The sequence below is a fragment of the Haliaeetus albicilla genome, chromosome Z (genome assembly GCF_947461875.1).
Source record: "Haliaeetus albicilla chromosome Z, bHalAlb1.1, whole genome shotgun sequence".
Classification (NCBI taxonomy): domain Eukaryota; kingdom Metazoa; phylum Chordata; class Aves; order Accipitriformes; family Accipitridae; genus Haliaeetus; species Haliaeetus albicilla.
The window spans coordinates 6,637,123-6,664,237 of NC_091516.1; the positions used below are offsets into that span (position 1 = coordinate 6,637,123).

The following is a 27,115-nucleotide window of genomic DNA, read 5'->3' on the forward strand; positions in this document are numbered from 1 at the left end:
TCTATATGATTGTATTGCTTTATTACTGTAAATTCATAGATTAACAACAAAAGAAATTACCACTTAGGAAACCCACATAAGAAACACTTGTCTACTCAACTGAGATTCAGGACCTAATCTTTAATCAATACTACAGTCTGCACCACCAGTGATGGTATGATTAGTACATTAAACAAACAAACAAAAAAGATGCATTGGCCACAGCCATTTTTATATTGTAAAGAAACTGCTTCCATCCATCACCCATACAGTCAGACAAATGGCACCAAATGTATTGTAAAGGCTAAACATATTCAATGTTCATCTTTAAAAATGACATAGAGAAAGGCAAATTTTATGCAAAATCATGCAGTCTTTCCACATCATGGCTGGTATCAACCACACTAAGCATTTAAATACTTTCAGTTAACGCTGGAGTGCATATTTCCCCTGCCATTACTGAAACTCTGGTTTATTACTGATTCCTGGTTTCAGTTACCATTCTCTGTTTTTATCAGTTCTTTGATGATGTGTAAGACCTTGTCATCTAGGAAAGAAAACAAACACACAGTGAGCTTGAAAATTGACTTCCAAAATTCAAGAAAAGCAGAAGGCAAGTCTAGCTCTCAGCAACTCAATATCTTAATGTTTTAGGCTATGCCAAACTCTAAAGCAAGACAAGTGATTCCCATTTGCGAAGCAAAAGGGCACAGAGTATGTCCACAGTACATCACTAAAAAGTTTATAAAATTACTCAGTGAGTTGGTTGTGACCATTTCAGTATTTCACAAAAGAGACTGAGAAAGTGATGGGTAAACTACAGATATGTCAGCATACAGGAACTCCCTTTCTCCCTCCCCACCTACAATATTCTTCTGAACATCCAGTGTTCAAAGTTTAAATTGTGCTCCTCTATCCCTTGCTTTGGGGGCCAACATGCAGTTCCCCATCATTAACCTAAACTGTGAGACAACTTGTGCAACACTTAAAATTCATCCATGCCTGAGGTTCATCACACAGTCTTACTTCTCTTTTGAGATGCATACCTCACCATTACTACCCCTACCTTCAATGCTGTTATCAGGGATATCTTTAGAACAGCAGTTGTGCAGATCTTCATCCATCTGGGGTGAGCCACATAATATATGTGGGATTAGTCACAACTTTTTGGATGTCTCTCAAGATAACGGAACAATATTCAAGTCACACGAACCCTATTGGGTGAGGATGCAGTGTACTAATGCTTCCTCAGATTTGCCACAAGGTTCATTTATCAAATAGTAATGTCAGCAATGCTGTAATAAAGTTACCTTCAAGTGACATTTTAGGATTTTCAAGCTTCCTCTTTAAAACAGACTCAATGAGAACTCTCAGCTGTTTGAAAATTACTGCTATCTTTACAGGAGCCTATAGAGAATGGAGAAGACAAATATTTGCATTACTCGGACATTTTATACCAAAATATAGATTAAAAGATTACCTTACATATAAATAGAAGATTCCTGCAAACATGATCCATATACATAATTTTAAGCATATGGATAGTGTACTCAGGAAATGACTGGGCTTACATTATGCCTTCTTATCTTTAAGCACCTGTTGTTTGTAGCATCACACCCTAAAGAGCAGCTCAGAAGGGTAACTCAGAATATGCTCCCACACATACCATGAACAACCAGCATGTGGTAAAATTATTAATTTACCACTACCCTACTTACTCTAATTGCTTTTTTCCAAGGTATAAAAGTACAAATTAATTTATACCTGCAATAAAATACCTACACATTTCCCTCCCAGAAGTTCTGCCTGGCCTCCTGAGAAAGCAATCACAAACCTCTCCTAAATCTCACTAGGAGTTCGGATATTTAAAGCTGAAGTGTTTTCCAGGATTGTTTCATTTTATCCCTCCCTCCCTATACCAGTATTTATTTCATTTATATATTAGCTGTAGTACAATAAGTAGCTATTATGGAAAAAGCACAAAATGCAACAGATTCTGCTTAGAATCTCAGTAGAAAAATAGAAATTCTGAAATACACTACAAGATGTAATTGGCCCAGCAACCGCACAACCTGTAGCCACCCAGGGACCACAAAAAATTCTCCAACAAACCCACAAGGGAGCTGCTTTTTAAAATTCCATATTCATGATAACCAGTGAATTCAATCAGATGGTTGCTTGCTTGCATCAGAGTGCAAAGAACCAAAATGTTTTGTAGCTTATAGCCTTCCTTGAGTGTAACACAGGGCCCACAGGAGCACAGAAAATTGTAACCAAGTAGCTGGCAGGCTAGGAAAAGCCAAGGTTTGCCATTTAAAAGAATTTACAGAGGATTTTGGCATGTCACCTGTTTTAATTTTGTCTGCAAAATGCACTAAGAAAATGCACTCAGTTTTCCCATTCCCAAATAAAACTCTTCACCTAGAAACAAAAAACCAAAACAACAACAAAAAAACCCCAAAGACCCAAAACTGAAGCAAACAGGTATTTTCTATTTGTATTTTTTTTTCCCCCAAATAATTCTGTTTGGGCTATAAAGCAAAATAAATAGTATTTTAAAGACAAATATGTACTTAGATGATCATAAGATTGTAGGAAAGCGTAATATAAAATAGCACACTCATCTGCTTTCAGTACCAGCTCTATAAAACAAGGTTTAGTCTATATCCATTTCCAGTACCTTTTCTGAAAGAACACCAGCTTTCTTTATGAAGAGAGAGGGAACTGATGTCTTGTAAGTCACATATTACAAGCCTATTCTTTCGAGTGTGATTTGCTAAGATTTCATTACATGTTTATAAAATTTCCCATCATTTCCTTCAATTGTCTCCTTCCTTCTTCTCCTGTCTTCATCCCACGTATACAGTGTTCTGAATTAAGCTTGTACATCAACTGTGTAATACAAAAGCCCATGGAACCACAAAAGGTAGTTACCACTCCAACACACCTGAAAATGGATCCAGCCATCAACTGTCAGGAGGCGCTCCCGATGCTGGACTTCTATATCCCCACCAAAAAGCAAAATGGGAAAGGGGGATATTAAAGTAGTCTCTCTCAAATATACCTTAGTGTACCTCACCTGTATAGAAACAAACACAAGCATTAAAAGCAACAACAAAAAAACCTAAACCACATAAAACCCGCAACACCAAATTTGATTGTTACTTTTAAGAGCAAGAAAAACACTTTTTTCCTTTTAAGATCCAATCAACACAAGTCATTGTACACAGAGCAATGAATAGCAATTCGTCCGCCCTAGACCACATAAAATACATCACCTCTAAGTAACAGCCTTATACGCTACCAGGAAATTGGCTAATGCCACAATTTTCTCGTTAACATTCAAACAGAAAGATAATGTTAGCCTAGTGCTGTTCCGAGAAGAGACACCAAAATTAATAAACCTACTGAAGTGAAAGGCAGACAAAAATCTTCCGTTATACATTCTTCTTAGCAGCAGCCAGTTTGTCAATCTATCTATATCCACATATTCACATGCATACGTGCATAAATGTGGGCACAAATGTAGACACATACACGGAGTAAACTATGGGGCTCAGCATATGCTACTTCTGGCTTTGGAGCCTCTCACAGATAAAGATGGAATAGGATGGGCAGGAGTTGTAGTGGGAGGAAAGGAAACAAAAAGAGTGCATCTTCACACAGCAGTATAGGCTTGCTTTGCTCCCAGGTTCATGGAATAATTTACCTACCTCAGCTACTGTCTTGCCCTTACACTACAAGGTTCTTGGGAGCAGGAAATATTTTCAGCTCTCCCCAAAATACTATAATTTCATATGCATTATCTAACATGCTCCTCTACAATCAAGTTGGCCATTAAACAACTGTCAAGGTGGTGTTATACTAAAAGTGTAGTTAAATATAAACACTTGAATTCAGCAAATAACTGACAAAATTTTCAGTTGTGAGGGGGAAGAAAGCAACAGGGAAAAAAAAGAGGCAATTCACTTAGGAAGTTCAGCAGTCAATTACAGAATTGGCTATTTCATTTTAAGTTATTATTTGGGATATGCAAGGCCTGTACCAACTTTCAAAACCTTAGAGTCCGCTTCGAACAGTAAAACAGAAAAAGCACATTTTGAAGTATTACTACTACATATTACTGATCAAAGTGATCATATTAAAATCAACAGCACTGTATTAAAAAAGTCAATGACACTATCGAGTTAAAGGACATATAGAAAGGTACTTTCATTTATAGCTACCAGTTTCACCATGAACAGATTTGTTCATGATGTTCAGCCTTAACTTCTTCTTCAGCCCTCAGCTGACTCATTTTTATGGACTTCAGGATCATCAGATATTAAAGACTCTTAAGATGAACAAAACATTCAGATATACTTTACACTGGTGTATGTTGTTTAATATTGGAGGCATAACTCCACCTTTACACAAACTATCAGCTACATTCACTATTTTCACTTACCTTCTCCTGGTAAAGGAGCCATCCGTATGTCTGCAAGTCTCGATTTACAGAGGAGGGATGCACTTGTGCTTTACCCTGAGCTGTTTCTACCATACAAGCCAGCTTCTCTGTAATATCCACAGACTTTGTATACATTATTTTTCCTACGTTGTCATACAGCCCTGCAGTCAACACAGCTTTAAGAAGAGCTATTTCGTGGAGAGGAAGGGATTGTGTGGCTCCATTTCCATCCCATCCACATTGCGTTGTAGGTGCTGTGAAGCCTGCTGCTCTGACCACCCTTATGAGTTCTTGCTTCACATCCTGAAATTAGTAAGGTATTAGTAAAACTCTGAATTTAAAAAGGTATATACTTCACTCCATCAGCAGGCAATAACACTCCATCCCAAATATTCATGCTCTCCATGGGAAAAATCTCTCAGTAGGAACACACTTGTATTTTCTGCAACCACTTTGGAACAGTGGCTGTTTCTATAGGAAAAACATTACCTGGAATATAGGGTTATATATATGATACTATATATACTACAAATACTAAATCTCTCACCTGTAGTGAAAATAAAAAGATACATTTGCATCAAGGATCCACTTCTGCTTAGAAGAGCTCAGTCACCCAAACTTAAATAGGAAAGACCAATTAAAACATTTTCTCACCAAAAATGAGAGGCCATTTACATAAGTTTGTGGCTCATCTTTCAAACTAACTGTTAACAGACCTGTTCTTCGATATCAAGAATAACACAAAGTAAGTATTTTAATTCATAAGTTTTGAATCTCTGGTGGAAGTAAGGACTAGCTTCTCCAGTGGCAGTGACTGCAAAGATGTATACCAACAAAATGTGCATATTAAAACTCAAATGCAGACACAAGCTACCTTGACTGAGGGTGTGTATTTCATCAGTCCCTAACATTTCACTTGTTTTTGTCTTGTATAAATAGTAACTGTGAGATATCACCTCTTTAAAAGGGCATGACATTTTCAGAGGGAAATTTTAACAAATAACTTTTGAGTGCACAGCATAATTGTTTGGTTTACCTCCAGAGTTAACAGTGAAGTCCTATTAAGGAAATTTCTTCTGCAATAAGTCATTTCAGCACGATACCCCCCTTCTTGTCGAGCCCGTTTCCACCTAAGGAAAAAAACCTGTCTTATTACAGCAAAAAGAATCACATCAAGAATATGACAATATGAAAGTGGTAGTAAGGTAAAAGGCAATACTGTGCTTTGTTCAGCATTCTCTACTGAAAACTGTAAGTAAGTGGCATTAAGGAAGATGAATGCTGCTGGTCTAAGAGCACTCCAGAGAACATGCCTGCAATATAAAACTGACAGATACTAACAAAAATACAAGGTAATTATCTCTCAAAAATCACACACTTTTGTCTTTGACAGTTGAAACAAAATTCAGGTGTGGTTTTTAAGACTTAGTGCTAATATCCTAAAAAGAAAAAATATGCATGTCATTCTATAATATATACATTTGTACTTTCTCAAATACAAAATATTCAGGTCAACATATCACAAACAAAATACTTTAAACACTAGGATAAACAGACTGAGTACACATCTGTATGTGTGCAAGCACAGTTAAGAAGAATTAAAGGATAAGGTACTAAGCAAGCTCTTATTTTGTGTTACAGTATTTGGCAATCTATTGTTATTCTGAAGAGAAAAACTTCAGGTCCAAGCAATTCAAGAGAAGATTCTTATTAAGGATTCTTTACAGAACTGCATTACTTAAGTGTTATCCGCATCCAGCTATAACCACAGCAGAATTATCATTTACCCCAGATAAGCATTGTAGATTGTTATATGGTCTGAAACTGCCATTGCTAGAGATGATTTTGCAAGATCTGCTTCATCTTTTCGACCAATTGGCGTAGTAAATGGGGATTTTTCTGTCATAACAGCAGCCAGAGTTGCCTGCAATTAGTAAAGTACACATGACTTAGGAGTATTTTATTATAAGCTTACAGGTTTACCATACAAAGACCTTTAAGTTTTCTTTTACAGTAATATTTAATGATACTTTATCTTCTACTAAGTCTCAAGGAAAACTTATCACCATAAGAATTTCTACATAGAATTCAGAACTTACCTATATTAAAGACATTGCTTTATTAAAGACATAATACCTTATATACACTGATAAAAAAATATTAAATCCTGAAACTCACATGAAATGGTTTGTCAAATGACAGAGCAATACCAGATACAATACAGTGAAGGTCAGATTAAACAATTGCTTTAGATTATACTACATTAACAGGAGATATTGAGAGAACAAAGGATTTTAACTTTCAGTTTGCAGCAACTAACATACCCATGCTTCCTCCTGATTTGCAGTAAATTAAATGGATTAGGTGAAAGTGTAAACTATGCCAGCCTTCATATAATAAGTTACCATGTCAATTAATTTGCAATAACTTTACATCAGCATGTTCTTGACCCACAAACTGTGCAGTAATCCAGGTTGGTCTAACCTACATGTAAGAGGGTTTTTTATTTACGTGTCATACTCCCTGAGATCGTGACAGAACGGGAGACCAAATCTGACTATCCCCTTGTGAATAGTACCTAGGAGTTTAGAATCATAGAATCATTTAGGTTGGAAAAGACCTTTAAGACCATCGAGTCCAACTGTAAAGAATACTTAGATTGTTCCCCTCCATGATGTCCAGGTGCTCTCACCCTAAAATAAACATTTTAACTTCTCGCACCATCCTTTCAAAATACCATGTTGCAAGAAATCAGATTAATTGTAAAGTGTCAACCATTTCTTTTTTTTTTTTTAATTTAGATATAATATTTCTTTTTACTCACCACAGGATCCAAGCAGCCGAATATAGCACCAAATATAAGCATTTTGCCAATCTTTACATTGACAGGAAGGGCTGCAAGGTGCTGGCCCAATGGAGTCAGCTTGGGCTCATTTAACAGACAAGCCCCAATCTTCCTCAACAGGTTCATTGCATTACCAATTACTTGCTGCTGTGGTGGGTCTAATGCTCTGGAAAGGAAATCTTCAGGAGAGCCAAGATTGCATTTCTGTGGAGTAAATGGGCATATATTTCAATATAAAAATTTATTGTAACAAACTTTTATAGTAGCTACAAAGGAAACTGGAAAGCTGTTCTTGCAATCAAAAGCCCAGATTCCCTTTCCCTCTCCTCTAAACCAGCCCCTTGGTTCTCAGAACACAGATGCACCCCACATTAGGTTAACAAAACTTCACTGTTCAGAAGGACTTCATAAGGCACAACCACTGATCAGAGGAGCCTGTTACCAATGGTCACAGATGAGCAGGAGACTCTGAAACCTGATGAGATGCAGTTCAACCTGGCACTAATTTGCCAGGTTGCTAGTTTCCCCATGCATATCCTACTCACTCAGGATGGAGAGAGAGGGAATGGAATTGCTTCCTTAAGCAGAAATTAGTCTGAAGGCTATTTAACTAAGCTTGAATTGGCACTCTGAGGTGAACTGGAATAGCATAGTATGCTATTCTTATTCAACACCATGCTCCGGATTTTCCAACGTACAGGTACTGGGTTCCCTCCTGCCCTGGTGGGAGAAGCCCCACTACTTATACTGGATTAGGGCTGTCCTAGCAAGCCCTAGGACACCTTTTTAGGTAACAAGGTCAGTAATTCCAAAACCAAACCCAAACAATAAGATAAAGGTGTAATTCCTCCAAAGGCCCATGTAATATTTTCAGTTAACAAGGTCAGTTATTCTAAAACCAAAACCATACCATAATATGAAGGCATAATTCCTCCAAAGGCACACGCAATATTTCTGGAACAGAGTATTCCATGAAGCTTTCAAACCTGCAATATTATAAAAACAGAGAATCACAGATACTCAATTTAATCTTTGAATTCAACTTATAGACTCAGGTTTCATATGCTCATTCTTTGCAGGTGTTCTTTAAAGGGGCAAGGTGGGCAGTGGCACTTACTTTAATGTGTGGGTAAACTGTTCATTGTTTGAATTAAGGCATGTGTGGTAGCTTGGAAAGCAAGAGTTTTAGTGAAAGAGAGGGAAAGGCAGTTAAGACCCCGATTTTCAAAACAAATTCTTAAATTGCATATCTCTAAAACTGAAAGCCTTGCATGTGGCTAAAATGCACACTTTATTGGTTATTTAAAAATACTTTTACCTTAACTGTTTCTCAGCTGAAAGTTGCTTCAGACATTCAGACAAGAAGGAAAAAAGCTATTCCGCTGCAGTAACAGAAACTAATTCTGCAGTGTTGTATAATTTGATATTTTCTCCATCTCTTATCCATAGAGATACCACTTCAGAAAGCTACAGATTTGTCTGATCAAAAAATTAAGAGTTCAGGAAGTAAGGTTTGTGTATATTTGCTGCAGGGCAGTAGATGTCGTTAAAAAATGATCATCTACAATTCCTTACAGCTGCACTTATCCTTTAATTATGAAGATTTTTTTCAAAGCACTTACATTACAGGTACTAAGAATGAAATTAACTTTTTTAAAATTGTGAAACAAAAAGGCTGTTGTAACACTTTATTCATATGATATTCAAATTGTCTGGGGTGTTTTGTTTTGTTGTTTTTTTTTTTTTTACAGTTTAATCTTTCCAGTTTGCAATAATTAAAATGAATTTCAACAAGAATTCTTGGTTTTGCACAGAAAAAAGACAAAGATATTTATGCGATTTACAAAGTCTTGCTAAGTTTACAGTACCTGTCTCTTGTGTACATTCGGAAGCAGAATCCATCCCTAACACGCCCAGCTCTTCCTTGTCGCTGCAGAGCACTAGCTTTACTAACAAAGGTCTCCTCCAGGGAACTCATCTGACTACTTTCGTGATACCTTAAAAATTGTAAAGCAAGTGCCCATTCAGATTTCAGACCTAGAATTTTTATGTATACTTAACTTAGCATACTGATACTGTATCTAAATAGTATTTATCTGAAAATATTATATTTAGTTTTGAAAACTAAGCATAGCTGGGGGAAACTGTACATCACAGAACCTTGGATACAACTCACTAATGAAAGTGTAAAAATTGGAAAATGAAAGAGCTATTGTATTACTTCATCTCCCTGGCAATCCAGAATTGTTCTAACATATTCTGTAGGGCTTTTCACATTTAAAATGGACAACAAAATAACTGCTAAGAATTGAGACAGTATAAAAAGGATCTGTTTTTTAAACCAGTACTTAATCATGATTGTCTGTATCTATGAATAACTCCCCTTGTTGTCCTTCACACCATTTGAAAATTCAAAGATTCATCTCAAACTTGTACCTAAACTACAAGCTGTTCAATGAGCTCAGCACACTTTTTTGTCCAGAACTGTAGTTTAATGAGGATACTACAAAATTCTTGCAGTACTAACCTCCAAATATTTACAGTAATCACAGTATGATTTATGAAAATCAAACTCACCTATTTTCTTTTGTTCTCCCAGTATCAATTACAAAGACAACATCTGGTATTGTAATACCTGTCTCTGCTATATTGGTTGCCAAAACAATCTGAAAAGAAGTTCACATAACAAATACAAGAATTATGGAATTGCTGTCTAACAGTTTTCATCCTTTTAATCAATATTATAGAATAAGTTGTGTTAAGTTTTTTTACCCAGAAATGTTTCCTTAAATAATCTGTCAGAGCATTAAAAGCTACACAACTTGGAAAATGGTTCAGTCTTACCCAATTACTGAGGAATCAAAAGTTAAGTGAGAATCTTGCATTCACTTTTTGTTTTATAATCCATCAAAATTACTAGCTAGTACCTGCCTAAATTGGTCAACTTTTAATTAAATAGTTTGGCAGTAAGTAAAATACTATTTTCCTAGATAAAAGCTATAGTTACTAGTTAACAGCAGTTAAAATACAGGAAATCAACAACTAAAGAAGCTCTGAGAAAAACATTAGGTTTAAAAATTTGTCTGATTACTTCCAGGTTTTCACAGCATGCTAGCTTCTATCTGTTACAGAAAACCAAATTAGAAGAATTGTTTCTTTGCAGCGAGAAAATTCCAAGAACAAATACTTGTTGTGCAATTCTGTATTTGATTTTAAAACAATTAGAGTTGCACACCCAGAAAGTTTCTCCTTTCAGTGGTGAACTTTGCCTTTCTGAATATATCATACCTTTCTGATACCAAGGGGAGGTATTGTAAATGCAGCTGCTTGATCTTGAGTTGACAGAACAGAATGCAAAGCTATCAACCTGTGCCTAGAAGAAATTACACTAATCAGTATACACTTATGAAATTAAGATACTGCAAAAAAATTAGACGAGAACGATGACAACAGTTTGGAGAAAGCAACTAGAACGGACACTTGAAAGCGTAAAACTCTGCATGATTAGGTATGAAAATCTGCTTCAGTGTTTTATTACAATACCAAGAAAGGATAGCACCATTAGTTCCTAGGGCTGTTCTCCTGTTTGGTAATAACACAGGAAAAATACTACTACTGCAGAACTCTAAGTTCATTTAGATCAATAGCCTAGCAAAAAGGGAACTAGGTGTCCATGAACTCGAGTTCTTTACATTGTGCTTCCAAGACAAGGACCATTATTGAAACTTTGTACAGAACTATAAACACATGCAACTTTTAGCCTGAGTAATAAAGGCCTTCAGAGATGAGACAGCCACAGAGATTTGTACTTGCCTTCTCTTATAGACCTTGACATCTCAGTCCATCTCTGAATCTTTAGAATTTGAGTGCAAATGTTCTTTTTATGCCATTTTGTTGCTAACTTTTAGTTACCCACAAAATAAGTGTCAAAACTATCTGTCACTACAACCCTATGCCATTTCTCTTAGTAGATTACTGTCTCTGGATCTCTTCTCAGGAAGTAGTTACCTCCTTGCAAAGAGTAAGCCACAGAAAACTATATCCCAGATACGGCTGCTTCCTTAACCTAAGAAGTGGAAAAGAAGTAGTCAAGTGCTTTGTGGTTAAGTAAGTTTGTTGAAAAATAACATCAGAAGAAAAAAATTATTACTGTACCATTCCTAAGCACCTGTAATTTTTGCTTGTGTCATTTTTAGATAATAGAAGTCCATTTGTAGCAAAAATAGCTCAGAGGTATAACTCTGTTTCCCTTTTCAAGAATAGCAGACCTTAAAACCCAAACATATTCACTAAGTTAAACTATTAATGTTAAAGAAAATATCTGCACTACCTGTCACGCAAGTTAAATCTTCTGTCAGTTGAAATGAGATCATACAGCTGTTGGATATGGGCAAGGCCTGGTAAAAAGATCAGCACAGCACCCTCAATGTTCTTGAACTGAGGACTTCTATCTGGAAAGTTACAGCACAGGCACATAGTTAAAACAAACATGCATTTACAAACAGTTTCACTTGAGAACAAGAACTACTTTTGGGCCCTGTGGTAAATGCTTTTTAGGATGGTTCATATAAGAATGAAGTCAAGTACTTCATTATCAGTAGAAAGCACTGGAAAAATAAGTCCAAAGGACAGCCCCAAGCATATAAACTTCTTAAGAAGTAGACCGTACCTAAGTATGCAAGCAACTCCAAAATAAGTTCAAGGTTGATCTTGTAAGGATTCATATAGAAGATAGCCTGCTGTGTACGACTGCTATACTTTGCATAGTAAGGAGCCAAATCAATACCAGATCCAGACTGGATTGGGACATACTCCTAAAAGAGAAGAGCAGGAAAAAAATAGTATTCTCAGTGTTTTAGAAGAAGGTAAGAGAACAGAAGGTCAGTTTGTCATTCACTTAGTTTAGGTTTCCTAAAACAGAGATTGAGGTGAAAGACATTTAACTGACTAACTTCCCACCAAAATCAGTGTGAGTTAGATTAAATCACAGCCACCTACATAACCTACGTATAGGTATCTACTACTGTTAAACGACATCCCAGATGAATTTTTACCTTTTTGTTTTTTTTTTTAAAGTCTGTGCAAGCAGTACTGTACAGTCTGTTTTACAAATGGAAACAGTTCCCAGGTCCATATCTGGCATCCAATTGGTATCAATTCAAAATGGGTTAAGCAGGGTGGCTACTCTTCTTTCAAAACTCATATTTGGGGGTATAAGAAACCAGTCTCGCCTTTCTCCTCTCCCTCACCCTTCTGAACTAACAGTTGCAATGAAAGTTAAGAGCCAATTAGGTGGCAACTCCTGCAGTGCTTTGGAGCAGGAGGAAAGGGGGAGGGAGAATTAGCAGAACATACAGACATTTGAATTGTTTACAAACATCTTACAGATACATACTTAGCATAAGTCTTCTATGTTAAGTGGCACTAGGGTAAATTATTTAATTGTTAATCAATGCACTTAAAGAAGCTTGCCACTACATATCCTTCTGTACTGAAGGCTCAATAGAAATAAACTACAAAGATGGAGCAGCACTCAGAAGAGCACTTGGGCTTCAACTAAAGGATGCTCTTGTAATGTATGGGGTAACTACCACGCTAGGGAAATAAAAAAATAAAAAAAATCAGCAGAGCACATGAGATCATGTTTTTCAACATATGTATCTGTGTTTGATCACACCAAGCTAAATGGTCCTACAGATTTTGACAGAGCAAGCCAGAGCAGACAGGTAACTACCCAAAATATATACAGTCTAGATGAACAGCCTAAGTTGCCTGAAGTCAGATGGCATTCATATACTCTGTTTCAAGAATTTTGATTCAAAAGCACATACAGGTGTCAATGAAGACTACCTACAGGATTAACCATAGCCTGTTAAACCACAAAGCTCTACGCAATAATCTCATGTAAATCATCTCATTCAGCATGCCAATTTGGAGGATCTTGGGAATTTTTCAGCTAAGAAGGATAAGGATATGGCCTTGCCTCTTTTGGTCTTAGGTTCACTGGTTCAGAGAATTCTTTGGGAGAAAATACTTAAATGCTTTCCCCTGCTGCTCCTTACAGATCTAGAACTGGGAATCTGTACAAAAGAACTCAATGTCAAATATAACAAAATCAAGGCAGCTATAAAGGAGTTAGAGGAACAAACATAAGGGTGTAGCATTAATAAATACTTGGTTTTCACTGTAGCAGTGCCATTGTTTTTTATCAACTGAAATAAATGTGGTATTATACAATCCAATTGCATTTAATAACAGGATGTAAAATGATAAAATAATAAAAAAATAATCAAAATTTCTAAGCCAAAACTAGAAATGCCTATTTTACCTGATACTTTGTAGTGCTTCCTCCTTTGCCAGTAACATTTATTCTTACTTCCTCCTCCTCCTCCTCTAAGAACTTCTGACAATATTCTGAGTCTTTCTCCAGAACATAGCCAGTTGCTTCAATTACATCTTCAACATGGAAAATCTTTAGTGAAAATTCACAGAAGAAATACAGGCATGTCAAAAACTAATCAGCACCTTTTTCCTTGTTTAAAGCTTTGTATATAAGCTGAACAGGGAATACCCTCTTTTAATGTTGTAATAGATCTTGCAAATTTCAACTTAGTCTTTCTTATTATTTTTGAAAACCTAATCTTAGAGCTGCTACCAGTTTGTTAACGGTCTCTGTGCATGATCACTAGCATTACCTTTACCACAGCCTACATAACGTGCACAAGAAGCATGCATAAGAGTGTAATGACAAAGTTGCACAGGCAGTTGTCCTGGTTTCAGCTAGGATAGAGTTAATTTTCTTTCTAGAAGCTGGTACAGTGTTATGTTTTGGATTCAGTGCGAGAATAAAGTTGATACCAACAACTGAAGATATCAGTGTGTTAAGCAGTGTGTATACTAAGTCAAGGATTTTTCAGCTTCTCACGCCCAGCCAGAAAGAAGGCTGGGGGGGCACAAGAAGCTGTGAGGGCACAAGAAGCTGGAGCGCACACAGTCAGGACAGCCAACCCAAACTGGCCAAAAGGGTATTCTATACCATGTGATTCATGTCTTAGTATATAAACTGGGGGGAGCTGGCCTCAGGGGGGGATCGCTGCTTGGGAACTAACTGGGCATCGGTTGGTGAGTGGTGAGCAACTGCATTGTGCATCACTTGTTCTGTATATTCCAATTCTTTTATTATTACTACTGTCATTTTATTATTGTTATTATTATTACTTTCTTCTTTTCTGTTCTATTAAACTGTTCTTATCTCAACTTACAAGTTTTACTTTTCCCCACTTTTCTCCCCCATCCCACTGGGTAAGGGGGAAGTGAGTGAGCAGCTGCATGTTGGTTAGATGCTGACTGGGGTTAAACCATGACAGAGCTGGGGGGAATTCTTTAATACTTTCCTTTCTACCTAGGTTGAATAGGGAAAAATCAATGTGTCATTGATGGACTGATTTTAATCAATAATAAATCCATCAGAAAAAATAGTACAACCCTGTACTTCAAAGCACTGAAGCTATTTTGTATTTTCAAAAAGGAAAATGTGTATTTCAAGGACTTGTAAGCTTTTTTTTTTGTAAGAAAGAAGTGATATAGGTGTATTTCCTAAAGACACTAACCAGGCAATCACTGTGTACGTGCATATAAAGGGTCTTGCACAATCAAAGAAACATTTTCCTACCTCAACAGGGTAACTCCTCCCTGAGATCCTTAAAATGGGACAGTGTGAGAAATAGCTGGAAAACTTCTCACTGTCTACAGTAGCACTCATTAAAATCAGATGCAGGTCTGAACGCTTATGCAAGATCTCCTTCAGAATAACTAGGAGGAAATCAGACTGGACACTTCTTTCATGTACCTAGAGTTAGAAAAACATATCTATAGTAAGGCTTTAGTACAAGTCAAGGCCCAGAATAACTATAGTTTCTGCAGAATAGTAAGAGCTGATAACCTCATCTACAATAACATGAGATATACTTGAAAGAAGACCATCTTCTTGAAGTTTCCGAAGCAGGACACCTGTTGTACAGTACAGTAGCCTGGTGGCTTCTCCTGTTCTTGATTCCATACGAATCTGATATCCACACAGGGAATTCTTTAAAAAAAAAAGAAAAAAAAAGGATACTGAAAATATAGGAATAATTTAAAATAGTATAGAAGCTAGAATATTCAAAATTAAGTGAAATTTAAGCATTGTTAGATTCAGACACTGCAGAAATTGCTAATTAAATAGTATGGTGAATTACTACCTACCTGTTTTTTCATACACAGACTTCCCTTTGTTAAGAAAGGGAAAATACACTGAAATCTACAACTAAGTTTCTCCAGAGTAGCAAAGAGCTGGTAAACTCAAGTTTTTTCAGGGTTCTTTGCAGTCCTCAAACAAAATTATTTTTGCACTAATAGACTACTATGAAACATACAGACCTTGGGTTTTCTTCAGGTAACAAAATAACTTATGTTGGAAGGGGCCCCCTTGCAAAGCAGAGCCTCACTCAAGGCCAGACTGTATTGCCCAGAGCTTTATTTGGGGGAGTTCTCCATCCCTAATGATAGAGATGCCACAGTCTCTGGGCAATTTGCTCCTATGTTTGACCATCCTCATTATGAAACACTCTTGCTCTTCATCACCCTCTAAAGATTTTAGAAACCATATATGGATACCCAGAGGTTCACAGATGACAATTTGGAAAGAAACAGCTGGCACAGCAAGAAGCCCTTTTCAAGAGAAAATAGCATCTAATTATTTGGTTGTGTAAGAAATACTGTTTTCACTTTGTACCAACAATTCAGCACCCTGTATTTGATTAAGACTAGAAAAAGGAATTCAGACACATCTTACTTTTCCTCCTGGTCCTGATTCGCAGCCTAGCTCTTCACAAACCCTGGTTGCCAAACTGACTGCTGAGATTCTTCGGGGTTGTGTGCAAACAATATTACATTTATTTGATCCTTCATCTAGCAACAAGTCTTCCAACAGGAAATGGGGCACCTGGGTACTCTTCCCACTGCCTGTTTCACCAGCCACAACAACTACTCGATGTTTTTTAAGAGTTTCTACAATCGAGTATCTGTGCTTAAACACAGGTAACTCCTGTCTCTCTTTCAGAAGCCTCTGGTATCTGGAGGAACTTTGCAGCTTTTTGAACAAAATCCTTGAAGGTTCCAAATCATCTGTGTCTGAGGTCTCAAGGGAGAGACTGCTGAACTCCTCATCAGAAACTAAATTTTCCCAGGAATCTTCAGGACCCTCAGATACTTTTGGTTGGTTTTCAGACTGTATCTGTTGTTGCTGTTTGAGTTTGTTTAATAATCTAGCAATAAAGTTATCACGAGGTTTGTTGGTTTCTATCTTGTTTTCTTCTTCCTTTTTCTTTTCAATATCCCTCCATTCCAGCCAGACATCTCGGTAAGTAGGAGGCAGTAACTGATGAACTGACTTTAGGTGGAAAAAAGCAGAAAAAAAATTACTTTATGTACTACTCAGTAGCATCACTAACATTTTATATTTAAATGAACTTGAGTGGCAAAACATGAATTAGGGAGCTATTTCTAAACACAGAAACTATGAAAACAGTAATATAAACATCAACAATACACTTTTTATTTTCAACGGGCTTGCGTTCTTTACAACACTGAAAGAACAGTTTTACTATCAAAAAATGTCCTCCCTGTATGCTGCAACACATATGCATGATTATACATAAAAGTAAATGAACATATAATACAAGCAAAGAATTTAATGGGAAACACTTCATTAAACTGTTTTTAGAATTTAACTACAGATATTATGACAAACAATTGCAGAGGCAGATTCCAGGCTAAGAACAGTAATATTGGTGAAAATCTTACCTGCCCTTTGGTTAAATGATAGAGTGCCAAAGTAGCAGCTAGATGTTGCGCTTGCATACTATCTTCTGTTACAATTGTAGGACACATTGCCATTACATCATCTGACGATTTGGTAATCCTGACCCTTAAAGACAAATTCATACAAGCATTCTTAAAATTCATTACCTACATAAATAGCACACCTATTAATGTTTTTGTTTAAAACATAAGAGTGAAATTCAAATAGAGGAACTAAGCTAAGTAAACTTAATGTTACTCAATAATATTCTGTAAATGGAAACAACTGATAAAGTTTAATTGAATAGCAGAAAATTTTCAGCAGCAGAAGCAGATTGCAGCAGTGAATTTGCAATTATTTTTTTTCTCTTAACAAATGTCTTCATTTTCTCCAAAGCAGAAGTATTTATACACATAGAGATCACCATTAAGGTTAGTTGCTTTGGAAGAAGGACTAAGTATTTGTTTGTGTGCTTGTAACTACTTAGCATAGATTGAGATGACAGTTAATAATCTACTGACATGCAAACATCTTTTTAACAGATACATGCCAGTCAGACCAGCAGTCAAATTTCTCATAGTCTTAGGGGGACAGTATATTAGTAGCTTTAACTTGAGCAAGATGACAGGTTCTTTTACTTGGTTCCTTCAAGAAACATTACTCATGTGTAATGCCACGTCCATTTTATTTGTACATGATAATATTCTACTTTATACCACTCTATTATAGACTCGTTTTCTAAAAGAAATTTAAAAACACTGATACTGCACTGTTTTGGTTACAAACTTATGGTAACTTTCATAGAAATTTTTAACTTCCACTTTATTTCAAACAATCACCAAAGGGGTTTTGGTTTTCGTATGCTTAAAACCTATGATTTAATATATTACTTCAAATGGGAATAGTGGAAGTTAGATTTGGACAATTATCTCACAGATTCGCTTCAAAACCTTTCATTCAGCAGTACAGAATTAAAAACTAACCCCTTCTTTATGGGGTCATTCACTAGAATCTTATTTTAGTGATAGTGTCCAGTCTAAGCATTACTTTTGCAGAGCTATCCAGAATGACATACCTCCCTGATGGACTCAAAAAGAAGAGAGTTTGAGTTAAATGCACTCTATTCATATATATCTGGATCAACATGACAAGACAGCAGTAGCCAGCATTTTTATTTTTAAATGAACCAAAAGAAAAATGTAAAGTTTACAGGAAATACATACCTACATTTCCAATATTTTCCAACTGGAACCTTTTCAAAAGCAGGATTTGGGCTCTTGGGAAAATTCTTCCTGCACCAGTCAATCAAAAATTGTTTTGGAGATTTACCGGTCCAGCTTCGAGCACTATAATCAAAATTTCTTATATCTAGCGGTTCTTTCTTTTTCACTACAAGAGCAGAAAGACACATTTTAAGTCTCCTAAAATTTATTTTACATTCCTCTGATAGCCAAGAATGTTTTTAGCTTTTCTTCAAATGTATTTTCTGAAATGTTTTGGAGAAATACTGGTACTGACACATGACAAAATTCCTGCTTTAACCACAAAAGTATCTAGCTGGAAGTTAATGACAATATTTTGCTTGCCATCTTTGATCACCCAATAATTTTAGAACTTTCACTAAAGTTTGGTTATTAGAAAATAATGTAAGAGTTTGAAGATTTACAATGAAAATAGTTTTAAAAGATGACAGGGTGACAATGGAAACAGTAACTAGCCCTACAATTAAAAAAAAAATTAAAATTTTAGACATGACAGTATGGCAAAAATAGCTTTCAACATCATCTGCTAAAACAAATACAGATCCTTTAAAGTCAGCTTGGTCAGTGAGGTAGTCCACCTGCCTTTCCCACAATCAGAGCTTGATGACTCAGCATTGCAATGCAATGCAACCTAGAAAAACAAGAATACTGGAAATTTGTGGTACACTTCAAGCTTGTACTGAACCATTTCCAACACACCTTTGTCTTCCTTTGCAGCACCATCTGGTTTTTCAAGCAGGCTCAAATTCAAAGTGGTTTCTTGAGGCTGAGGTAAGGGAGGTTTTTTCTTCTCATTTTGCTGTTGGTTTGAAATCTTTATTGCCGGATTAAATACCGGATGTTCTTCAAGTATTGCCATTTCTGTCAGAGAGAGAATACAACTTACACCCACCAACTGCTGAGCACTTATTCTTTAAAAAGAAAAGATCAACTATATTAATTCATACTGATCACCCAAAACCAGAAATAGTAAAATGTTATTTTTTAGAATTTGACCCACGTGGAAAGGGTAGATTCAGGAAAGACTGCAATTCACACAGCAGCATAAAAGATAATGAAATAAGTTCAGTCTGACTCAGAGACTTACTTGCCTAACAAATACGCAGGCCACAAAATAAAACACAGGTAATTTTCATAGCTCTACCTTGCTGAATTCTTCTTATTTTCTCCTGTGCTACCTTCTGGCCTTGCTTGTCTTTGTCTTGCTTGGAGATGCTTGCTTGGTCTTTTTCTTCTGAAAGCTTGGCAGCCAGATGTACATACCTCTCATTCTATTTCAAACAGAATTATTAAATACAAGTTGAATATTGTATGCTTGTCACTTTTAATGAACTTCATAATAAAAAAAGTGGGGGGGGGGGATTGTCCTTTATACCAAGCTTACACAACGGAGGAACAACTAAAGTTTTTACATAACTAACAGTCAAAACTTCTCAGAATTTGGTAGTCACTTTCCTAATCTCACCAAGATGTGTTTCAAGAATTTTTCTTTTCCAGCACAATGCATTCAGTATTGTAAGCCCAGTACAAAAAAAAAAAAAAAAAAAAGGAAAGGAAAAGCAACTTAGTAAAGGAGAAGTTTCAACACATTTCCCCTTCTGTAGCCTGCAAATGTAAAAATAGAAGATGTAAAATAGTATTCAATCCCCAATTTTTAACAAATAGATCCACTACTTGCAGATGTACCAGACATATCAGTTTTTGAAAGACTTTCATGAAGTGTTATTCTGTCTTACTGGGTCAAACTTTTCTTCATCTGACTCCTTCACAGACTCATTCTTCTCTTCATCACTTTGTTGCTCAGCATATCGCAAAATCCATTCCTTCATACTCACTTCTTTCTCCTTCCCCCCATTCATCTCCTAGGAAGAATAATGAAAACTAAAAGTAATGATAACAGTAAGTGAAAACACCAATGCTTTTCTCTGTCAGTACTTAGGAACTATTGCTTAAGATTTTATATATAAACTAAGTTATATGACATAAATAAAAAAAAACATGGAGCAAACTTCAACCAGGTAAACGTCTCATGATACACTTACACAGATCTCAACACTTGAAGAATTTAACTGCTGTAAGAAAAAAACCCCACACTTTCACAAGAAATCTTTTCTATTTCTATGCTTAAGATTCAATAAACACAGAAATCAAAATGGTGCAAGTACACAGGTATACTTAAAACCCACAAAAGTATGTAAAGAGTGCCACCTGTAAATAAACAGAATGAACCCATTTCAGGAGAAAATTAAGCTATGCTTTACCACAAAAGCAAACTATGAAGAGCTTTCTAGACTTCACATGAAAAAAATGTTATCTTCAAATGAAATTTAACTTCCACTGAAGTTAAAATAGTGAGGGTGACAATTATTAAGTACACCATATTTTCAGAACTTTTTCATATCAGCATTGGAAGTCAATGCGAATTCTGTATTTTAGAAAACGTCATCCTCTCTTCCCCCCAGTAAACACAAATTAATTTCTCAGATTACCTTAGTTTCAGGGCCATTTTCTTTCTTTTTGTTATCTACTGAGTGAGGTGGAGGTTCACGTTGTGACACAGGAGAACAAAATTTTGCTCTAGGCTTCTGTTGCTGTTCTTCAAACTGCTGGCTAAAACCTTCAGGCAAGGCATCTTCAAAATAAAAAACCCATGTCACAGAATATGTCAATAATAATTACTGAAAATCTTGTAAAGTGTATTAGGAGCCAACTAGAAGAACATAAAACAAAAACTGCATGCCTGTAATAAAATCAGGCTTTATCATTTAGATAAGTCATCATTTGCATGCTGGACTTCCATAAAACTCTATGAGTAGGAACAAGAGGTCTATAAGACTTTATACACTAAAAAAAATCCCAGAACGAATCAGCAGCGCATCTAGGAAAGGAACACTGTGATGACTACCGGTCTTAGTGAAACAATATATTTAATTACTACTATGAAGCATTCCCATGCCAGACCAGGTCCTATTACTCTTCAGTTAAAAACTGCAGTCAATTCTCTGTCACCATACTCACCATCAGGAAGGTTTAAACAAAGCCAATCAAGAGCAGAGTGAAGATCACCACCGTACAGAAGTGTATTTTTCATTGCTTCTTCAATGTGGTCAGTCTTAAAAGAGAACCTCTGTAAAGCCATATATACATCCTAAAAATAAAAGTCATAAAATATTAGGATTTAATCTAGCAATCTACTATAGGCTTGTAAACTGCCATTTCCCACATATCAGGTAACTGGCATTAAATGGAGGTAAACAGCATAAATTACTGTATCAGAAGGCTGAGCAGAAAATCCTGTTTTGCATTCAGAGCTTATAATATTTTTATTGTAACGATGCATATGTATAAATAAATCTACATTCCAGCCTCTATACATAATGTATTTCTTAGTTAGAAAGATAAACCAACAATTTTCCAGGCATATGGAATGAAAAACATAGGAAACATAAAACATGCAGATTAAGTTCTATTCCTCTATCCTATCTGAACACTCCAACTTCAGTTACTGAACTCAAAGATGTTATCTTTCCTAATAAGCATACTTGTCGATTCTACTGACTAATCATTAACTACTGGAAAGCATGCTACACTGGCTTGTAAATAAACGATGGTTGGAAAACAGCACTTTAAAAACCTACCTGTAGTTTCTTAGCAGTAAGTCTTCTGGAAATCATTCCTTTGTCGTCATTTTGGTTTTTATGGTCATTGATTACATCAATAATCCTTTTCTCCAAATTACCATTTATCATTACCTGCACAGAGAAAATTACTTGATAAAAAGCAAAATATTACAAATTTTTATGACATATCAATGTCCTCATGGCTAAGGAAATAAGAACACAGAAATCTCTCTGCTAGTCAAATCCCAACTTTTCCAGCTTTCCATAAGTGCTGTAAACATTTCTTAAAAAAGGGACACTTTTTATTTTTACTTTTGCAGGCTATACACTTTACTTGAAATAGAAGAGTTCATTCCTTATTATGGAGAAGGCCCATTTACATCTTCAAGGAAATTTAGTATTTCAAGGAAAATATTGTAAGGAAATAAAAAAAAAAAAATCTACCGAAAGAACAAGGCCTTTCTCCTTTGCTTACAAGAACTGGTATAGAATAATTTGATCATCAAGACACAATCTGTGACACTCTCCTTATCTGCCTTAAAAATATAATTTCAGGAAAATAATAATTTTTGTATTTTTAACACTTCTAAAGCATGAACCAAGCTTTGGTTGCTACTGAGGTTGTTGTATAAAATCCGTATTCTTCCTTTGACAGGAATAATCATCCATATATACAGTAGAAGCCCAAACATAACTCTTAGTAGTCCTGCAAAAAATACATTCTCCTGCCCTGTTAGTTTACCCCTATTTCTTAAAGCACACTCAAAATCCCAAACATATCAAGCTCAAGACATTCAATGTCTAATACATGAATGTAGTTTACCTGCATAACATAATACTGAAGATCTGAAGAAATGTTTACCCAGATAAGAGTACTATGAAAACCAAAGTTGTTTTACCTAAAGAAGATACTCACCTTAAGAACAGATTTATCAAGATTTGCAGCAGCACTGGAATCTGTTGTTGAACTAAAACTGTAAGTTTTTGGACCTGCAAATTGCAAGTAACCATCAATTACATAAGCAGAACATAGAGAACATTGTTTACAGTAGCTAACACAGACTAAAAATAACACAGGTTAGCGCAAGCAAATATTACACTAACTTGCCAGAAACATGCAGGTACATAACAACAATAATAATAACCAATGGTACAGAAAGGCCCTTTGAACAAGGACTAGCGAAGAACGGTATGACTCTTAGCAGACAAAATATAAAATCCCAAGTTGCACAATGAGAGGAAACGGGTCTGACTGCTCACTCTCTCTCAACACTGGAACAAGGAGTGCCAAATAGGGAAGCTAATGGCAGGCTCAAAACAAGCAAGACTGTTGAGGGTTTTTTATTACAAAATGCATACATTTACCAAAGTCCAAGGGCAGACAGGATAGCTTTGTAGTAAAGAAATCAATCAGTTTGGGAGGGCTTTGAAACAACATTGCATCTGGCTCAGGAAGACCCTTACCAACAACTGGTAGAGGATCTAAGAGTACCCTACAGCAGTACCAATGCACATCCAACCTATTCTTACCTAGGTACCTGCTTCCGGCCCCCATCTAGGAGAGGGCACTGCATTACTGTCGTGGTTTAACCCCTGCCAGCAACTAACCACCACACAGCCACTCAGTTGCTTCCCCCCAACCCAGTGGGATGGGGGAGAGAATCAGGAAAAAAAAGTAAAACTTGTGGATTGAGATAAGAACAGTTTAATAGAACAGCAAGGAAGAAAATAATAGTGATGATAATAACAATAATAAAGTGACAATAATAATAATAAAAGTATTGGGTTTGCATGGCAAAGTTTTGGTAGCTGGGGGGGCTACAGAGGTGGCTTCTGTGAGAAGCTGCTAGAAGCTTCCCCGATGTCCGACAGAGCCAAGGCCAGCCGGCTCCAAGACAGACCTGCCACTGGCCAATGCTAAGGCCATCAGCGATAGCGGTAGTGCCTCTGGGATAACATTATTTAAGAAGTTGCACAACAGCAACTGCAGCTGGAGAGAGGAGGGAAAACATGTGAGAGAAACAACCCTGCAGACCCCCAGGTCAGTGAAGAAGGAGGGGGAGGAGGTGCTCCAGGTGCTGGAACTGAGATTCCCCTGCAGCCTGTGGTGAAGACTGTGGTGAGGCAGGCTGTCCCCCTGCAGCCCACGGAGGTCCACGGTGGAGTAGATATCCACCTGCAGCCCAGAGAGGACCCCACGCTGGAGCAGGTGGATGCCTGAAGGAGGCTGTGACCCCATGGGAAGCCTGCGCTGGAGTAGGTTCCTGGCACGACCTGTGGCCCCCATGGAGCGAGGAGCCCGTGGAGCAGGTTTGCTGGCAGGACTTGTGACCCCATGGGGGACCACACTGGAGCAGTTCATGAAGAACTGCAGCCCGTGGGAAGGACTCATGTTGGAGAAGTTCATGGAGGACTGTCTCCCGTGGGAGGGACCCCACACTGGGGCAGGGGAAGAGTGAGGAGTCCTTCCCCTGAGGAGGAAGGAGCGGCAGAGACAACATGTGATGAACTGATCGTAACCCCCATTCCCCATCCACCTGCACCGCTGGGGGGGAGGAGGTAGAGAAAAATCAGGAGTGGAGTTGAGCCTGGGAAAAACGGAGGGGTAAGGGGGAAGGTGTTTTTAAGATTTGTTTTTTATTTCTCATTACCCCCTACTCTGATTTGATTGGCAATAAATTAAGCTAATTTCCCCAAGTCTGTTTTGCCCATGATAGTAATTGGTAAGTGATCTCTCCTGTCCTTATCTCGACCCACAAGCCTTTCGTTACATTTTCTCTCCCCTGTCCAGCTGAGGAGGGGAGCAATAGAGGGGCTTTGGTGGGCACCTGGCATCCAGCCAGGGTCAACCCACCATGAAACGAGCAATGCACAATGCAACCGCTCACCACTCGCTGACCAATGCCCAGTTAGTTGCCGAGTGGCGATTCCCCCCACCCCCACTCCCCCCAGCTTATATACTGGGCATGACGTCACATGGTATGGAATACACCTTTGGCCAGTTTGGGTCAGCTGGCCTGACTGTGTGCCCTCACAGCTTCTTGTGCCCCTCCAGCATTCTTGCTGGCTGGGCATGAGAAGCTGAAAAATCCTTGACTTGGTATAAACACTACTTAGCAACAGCTGAAAACATCAGTGTTATCAACATTCTTCTCATACAGAATCCAAAACATAACACTATACCAGGTACTAGAAAGAAAATTAACTCTATCCCAGCTGAAACCAAGACAGTTACAGAGGCCTTTGGTCTGATCTGCTGTGGTCATTCTTAAATACTTTTCATTTAGCAGCTGTTAGAAAAATACAAATACACAAAGCTATTTATCATTATTAGAATGACAACACACAGCTTCCTGCTGGAGTCCATTGTTTTCACACATACTGTTTCTGGTACTGCACAGGTATAAAGAAACTGAGCAACCTCACAGCTTTCACCACCCTGCGAGTCTGCACGCCATCCCAGACGGAGCAGCGCTGTGCTCCAGGAGGCACAGCAACCTCCCAGCTCCTCAGCCTGCCAGCAGGCAGGCTGGACAGCTCATCTGTGCTCGGCTGCCTGCAGTGAGGCTCTAGTAGAGCCCATTTTCAGATCAGTACTGGGTGTAGTAACCACATTTCCAAAAAAAAAAAAAAAAAAACCCAAAACCAACCAAAACCAAAACCAAGGTCAGCTCTGGTCACGAGCTACGGGAGCTAGCAAGAGCAGTAAGCACTCAGGAGCCAATTACTGCCACTTACTGGTAGGCTGGGCAGCCACACAGTATTTAGACTATACTAACTTACTTTTCACTTACACTGACTTATTTTTCGCCACAGCAGACAATGTGGGAGAGAACCAGGATAGTTTCTGAAGAGGCCTGAGCACCATGCTGTTGGAGGAGTGGGACACGCAAGAAATACATTTAGCGGAGCTCAAATTTGTAAATGCAGAGTACATGAATACGTTCAGGAAGTTTAAGTTAATGGATTGTAATACTTTGCATTAATAAGGTGGAATCTCAAATGACCTGGCCATTGCATGATTTGCTTATAGTCTGCAACATAAGCTGTTGCTGATGTTATAAGGTACCCGAGCTACTTCTGGCAAAGCTGGTTTATTGAAAACAGACATCTCACAGTGCTGCAGAATACTAGTTTTTCAGGCTGCACCCTGAGCAGCCATCCCTCAGCTTATCCAACACTGCTGAAGTGCCTCCGGCCTTGGAACTGCTCTGGACTTTTTTCATGACACACACGCACACATACAAAATCTCCCAAATCCATGTTATGCTGGTTTTGAGCGCACACAGAAGGAACCTCTACAAAACCAGGTCATTATCGGGAAAGTGCCACACCGCCACTTCCCCCCCCCCAGAACTACCAATAACCAAGCGACCGGCTTTTTGTAACTAACGCAACACATCGACGCCAACAAGGCTCCTCTGGGACACGCCGGCACGGGCGACGGGCTAAAGCCAGGCCTGACCCACGCCGAGCGGGGGGGATCTAAGGCGCCCCTCTCGACGCCCAGGAGCGCCCGGGCCCACGGGCAGAGGCAGGCCGCGCCCTCGGCAGCTCCCTGACGAAGCTGCCCCTCCGTGCGCGCCCGGCCAGCCGCGGCACCCCTCAGCCGCCCGGACCGTGCACCGCTCCTCCCCACGGCACAGCCGGCCCCCGAGGCCGCCCGGCCGGGGCCGCCTCACGCCGCGGGGCCCGCTACCTTGCTTGACGCGCGGCTCCTTGGAGGCGGGCGGCGGCCGCGGCGCGGCTCGGCTGCCTGCCTCCGCGGCGGCGGCGCCGGCCTCGGCAGCCGCTCGAGCCCGGGCAGCGGCGGTGGCGGCGGAGGCGGTACGGGCCGCGCTGCCCGCCCGCTGCTTCTTGTTGCGGCCGCCCATGGCAGCCCCCTGCCTGCAAGGGAACCGGTCCGACCCCCTCGATCCGGGCACAGGCGCTCGGCACCGCCCGCCGCTCCTCACTGGCAGGCGCCGCCCGCTCGGCACCGCCCGCCGCTCCCCATTGGTCGGCACAGCCCGCTCGGCACCGCCCCCCGCCTCTCATTGGTCGGAGCCTGAGGGAGGGCGCCTCGCCGCCGCAGGGAAATCAGGTTCCGGGGCAAGGGCCGCTGCCGGCCGCGGGGGGTTG

The 27,115-nt window shown here is 38.6% G+C and overlaps 1 protein-coding gene across 1 annotated transcript; it reads right to left on the bottom strand.

Annotated features, from left to right (window-relative positions):
• Positions 1-26,926, bottom strand: DHX29 (DExH-box helicase 29). Its single transcript, XM_069776999.1, has 27 exons — positions 26,694-26,926; positions 22,911-22,984; positions 22,013-22,126; positions 21,393-21,522; positions 20,864-21,006; positions 20,111-20,236; positions 19,519-19,645; positions 19,074-19,235; positions 18,336-18,501; positions 17,115-17,238; positions 16,105-16,701; positions 15,214-15,357; positions 14,944-15,120; positions 13,600-13,743; positions 11,941-12,085; positions 11,602-11,722; positions 10,560-10,644; positions 9,849-9,937; positions 9,140-9,268; positions 8,182-8,257; positions 7,251-7,475; positions 6,214-6,350; positions 5,463-5,556; positions 4,427-4,729; positions 2,927-3,058; positions 1,290-1,386; positions 1-526 (listed from the first exon to the last, which is right to left on the bottom strand). Exons 1-27 carry the CDS (start codon positions 26,866-26,868, stop codon positions 471-473), a joined length of 4,092 nt encoding a protein of 1,363 aa, XP_069633100.1. The 5' UTR covers positions 26,869-26,926; the 3' UTR covers positions 1-470.
• Positions 26,927-27,115: the final 189 nt, after the last annotated feature.

Excerpts from the sequence above, each read along its gene's own strand:
- DHX29 (XM_069776999.1), bottom strand. The coding sequence starts at position 26,868 with ATGGGCGGCCGCAACAAGAAGCAGCGGGCGGGCAGCGCGGCCCGTACC. Across the intron at positions 20,237-20,863 it reads AAAATGGCCCTGAAACTAAG|GAGATGAATGGGGGGAAGGA; the intron begins GTAATCTGAGAA and ends TATTCTTCCTAG. Across the intron at positions 16,702-17,114 it reads ATCATTTAACCAAAGGGCAG|TCAGTTCATCAGTTACTGCC; the intron begins GTAAGATTTTCA and ends TTCCACCTAAAG.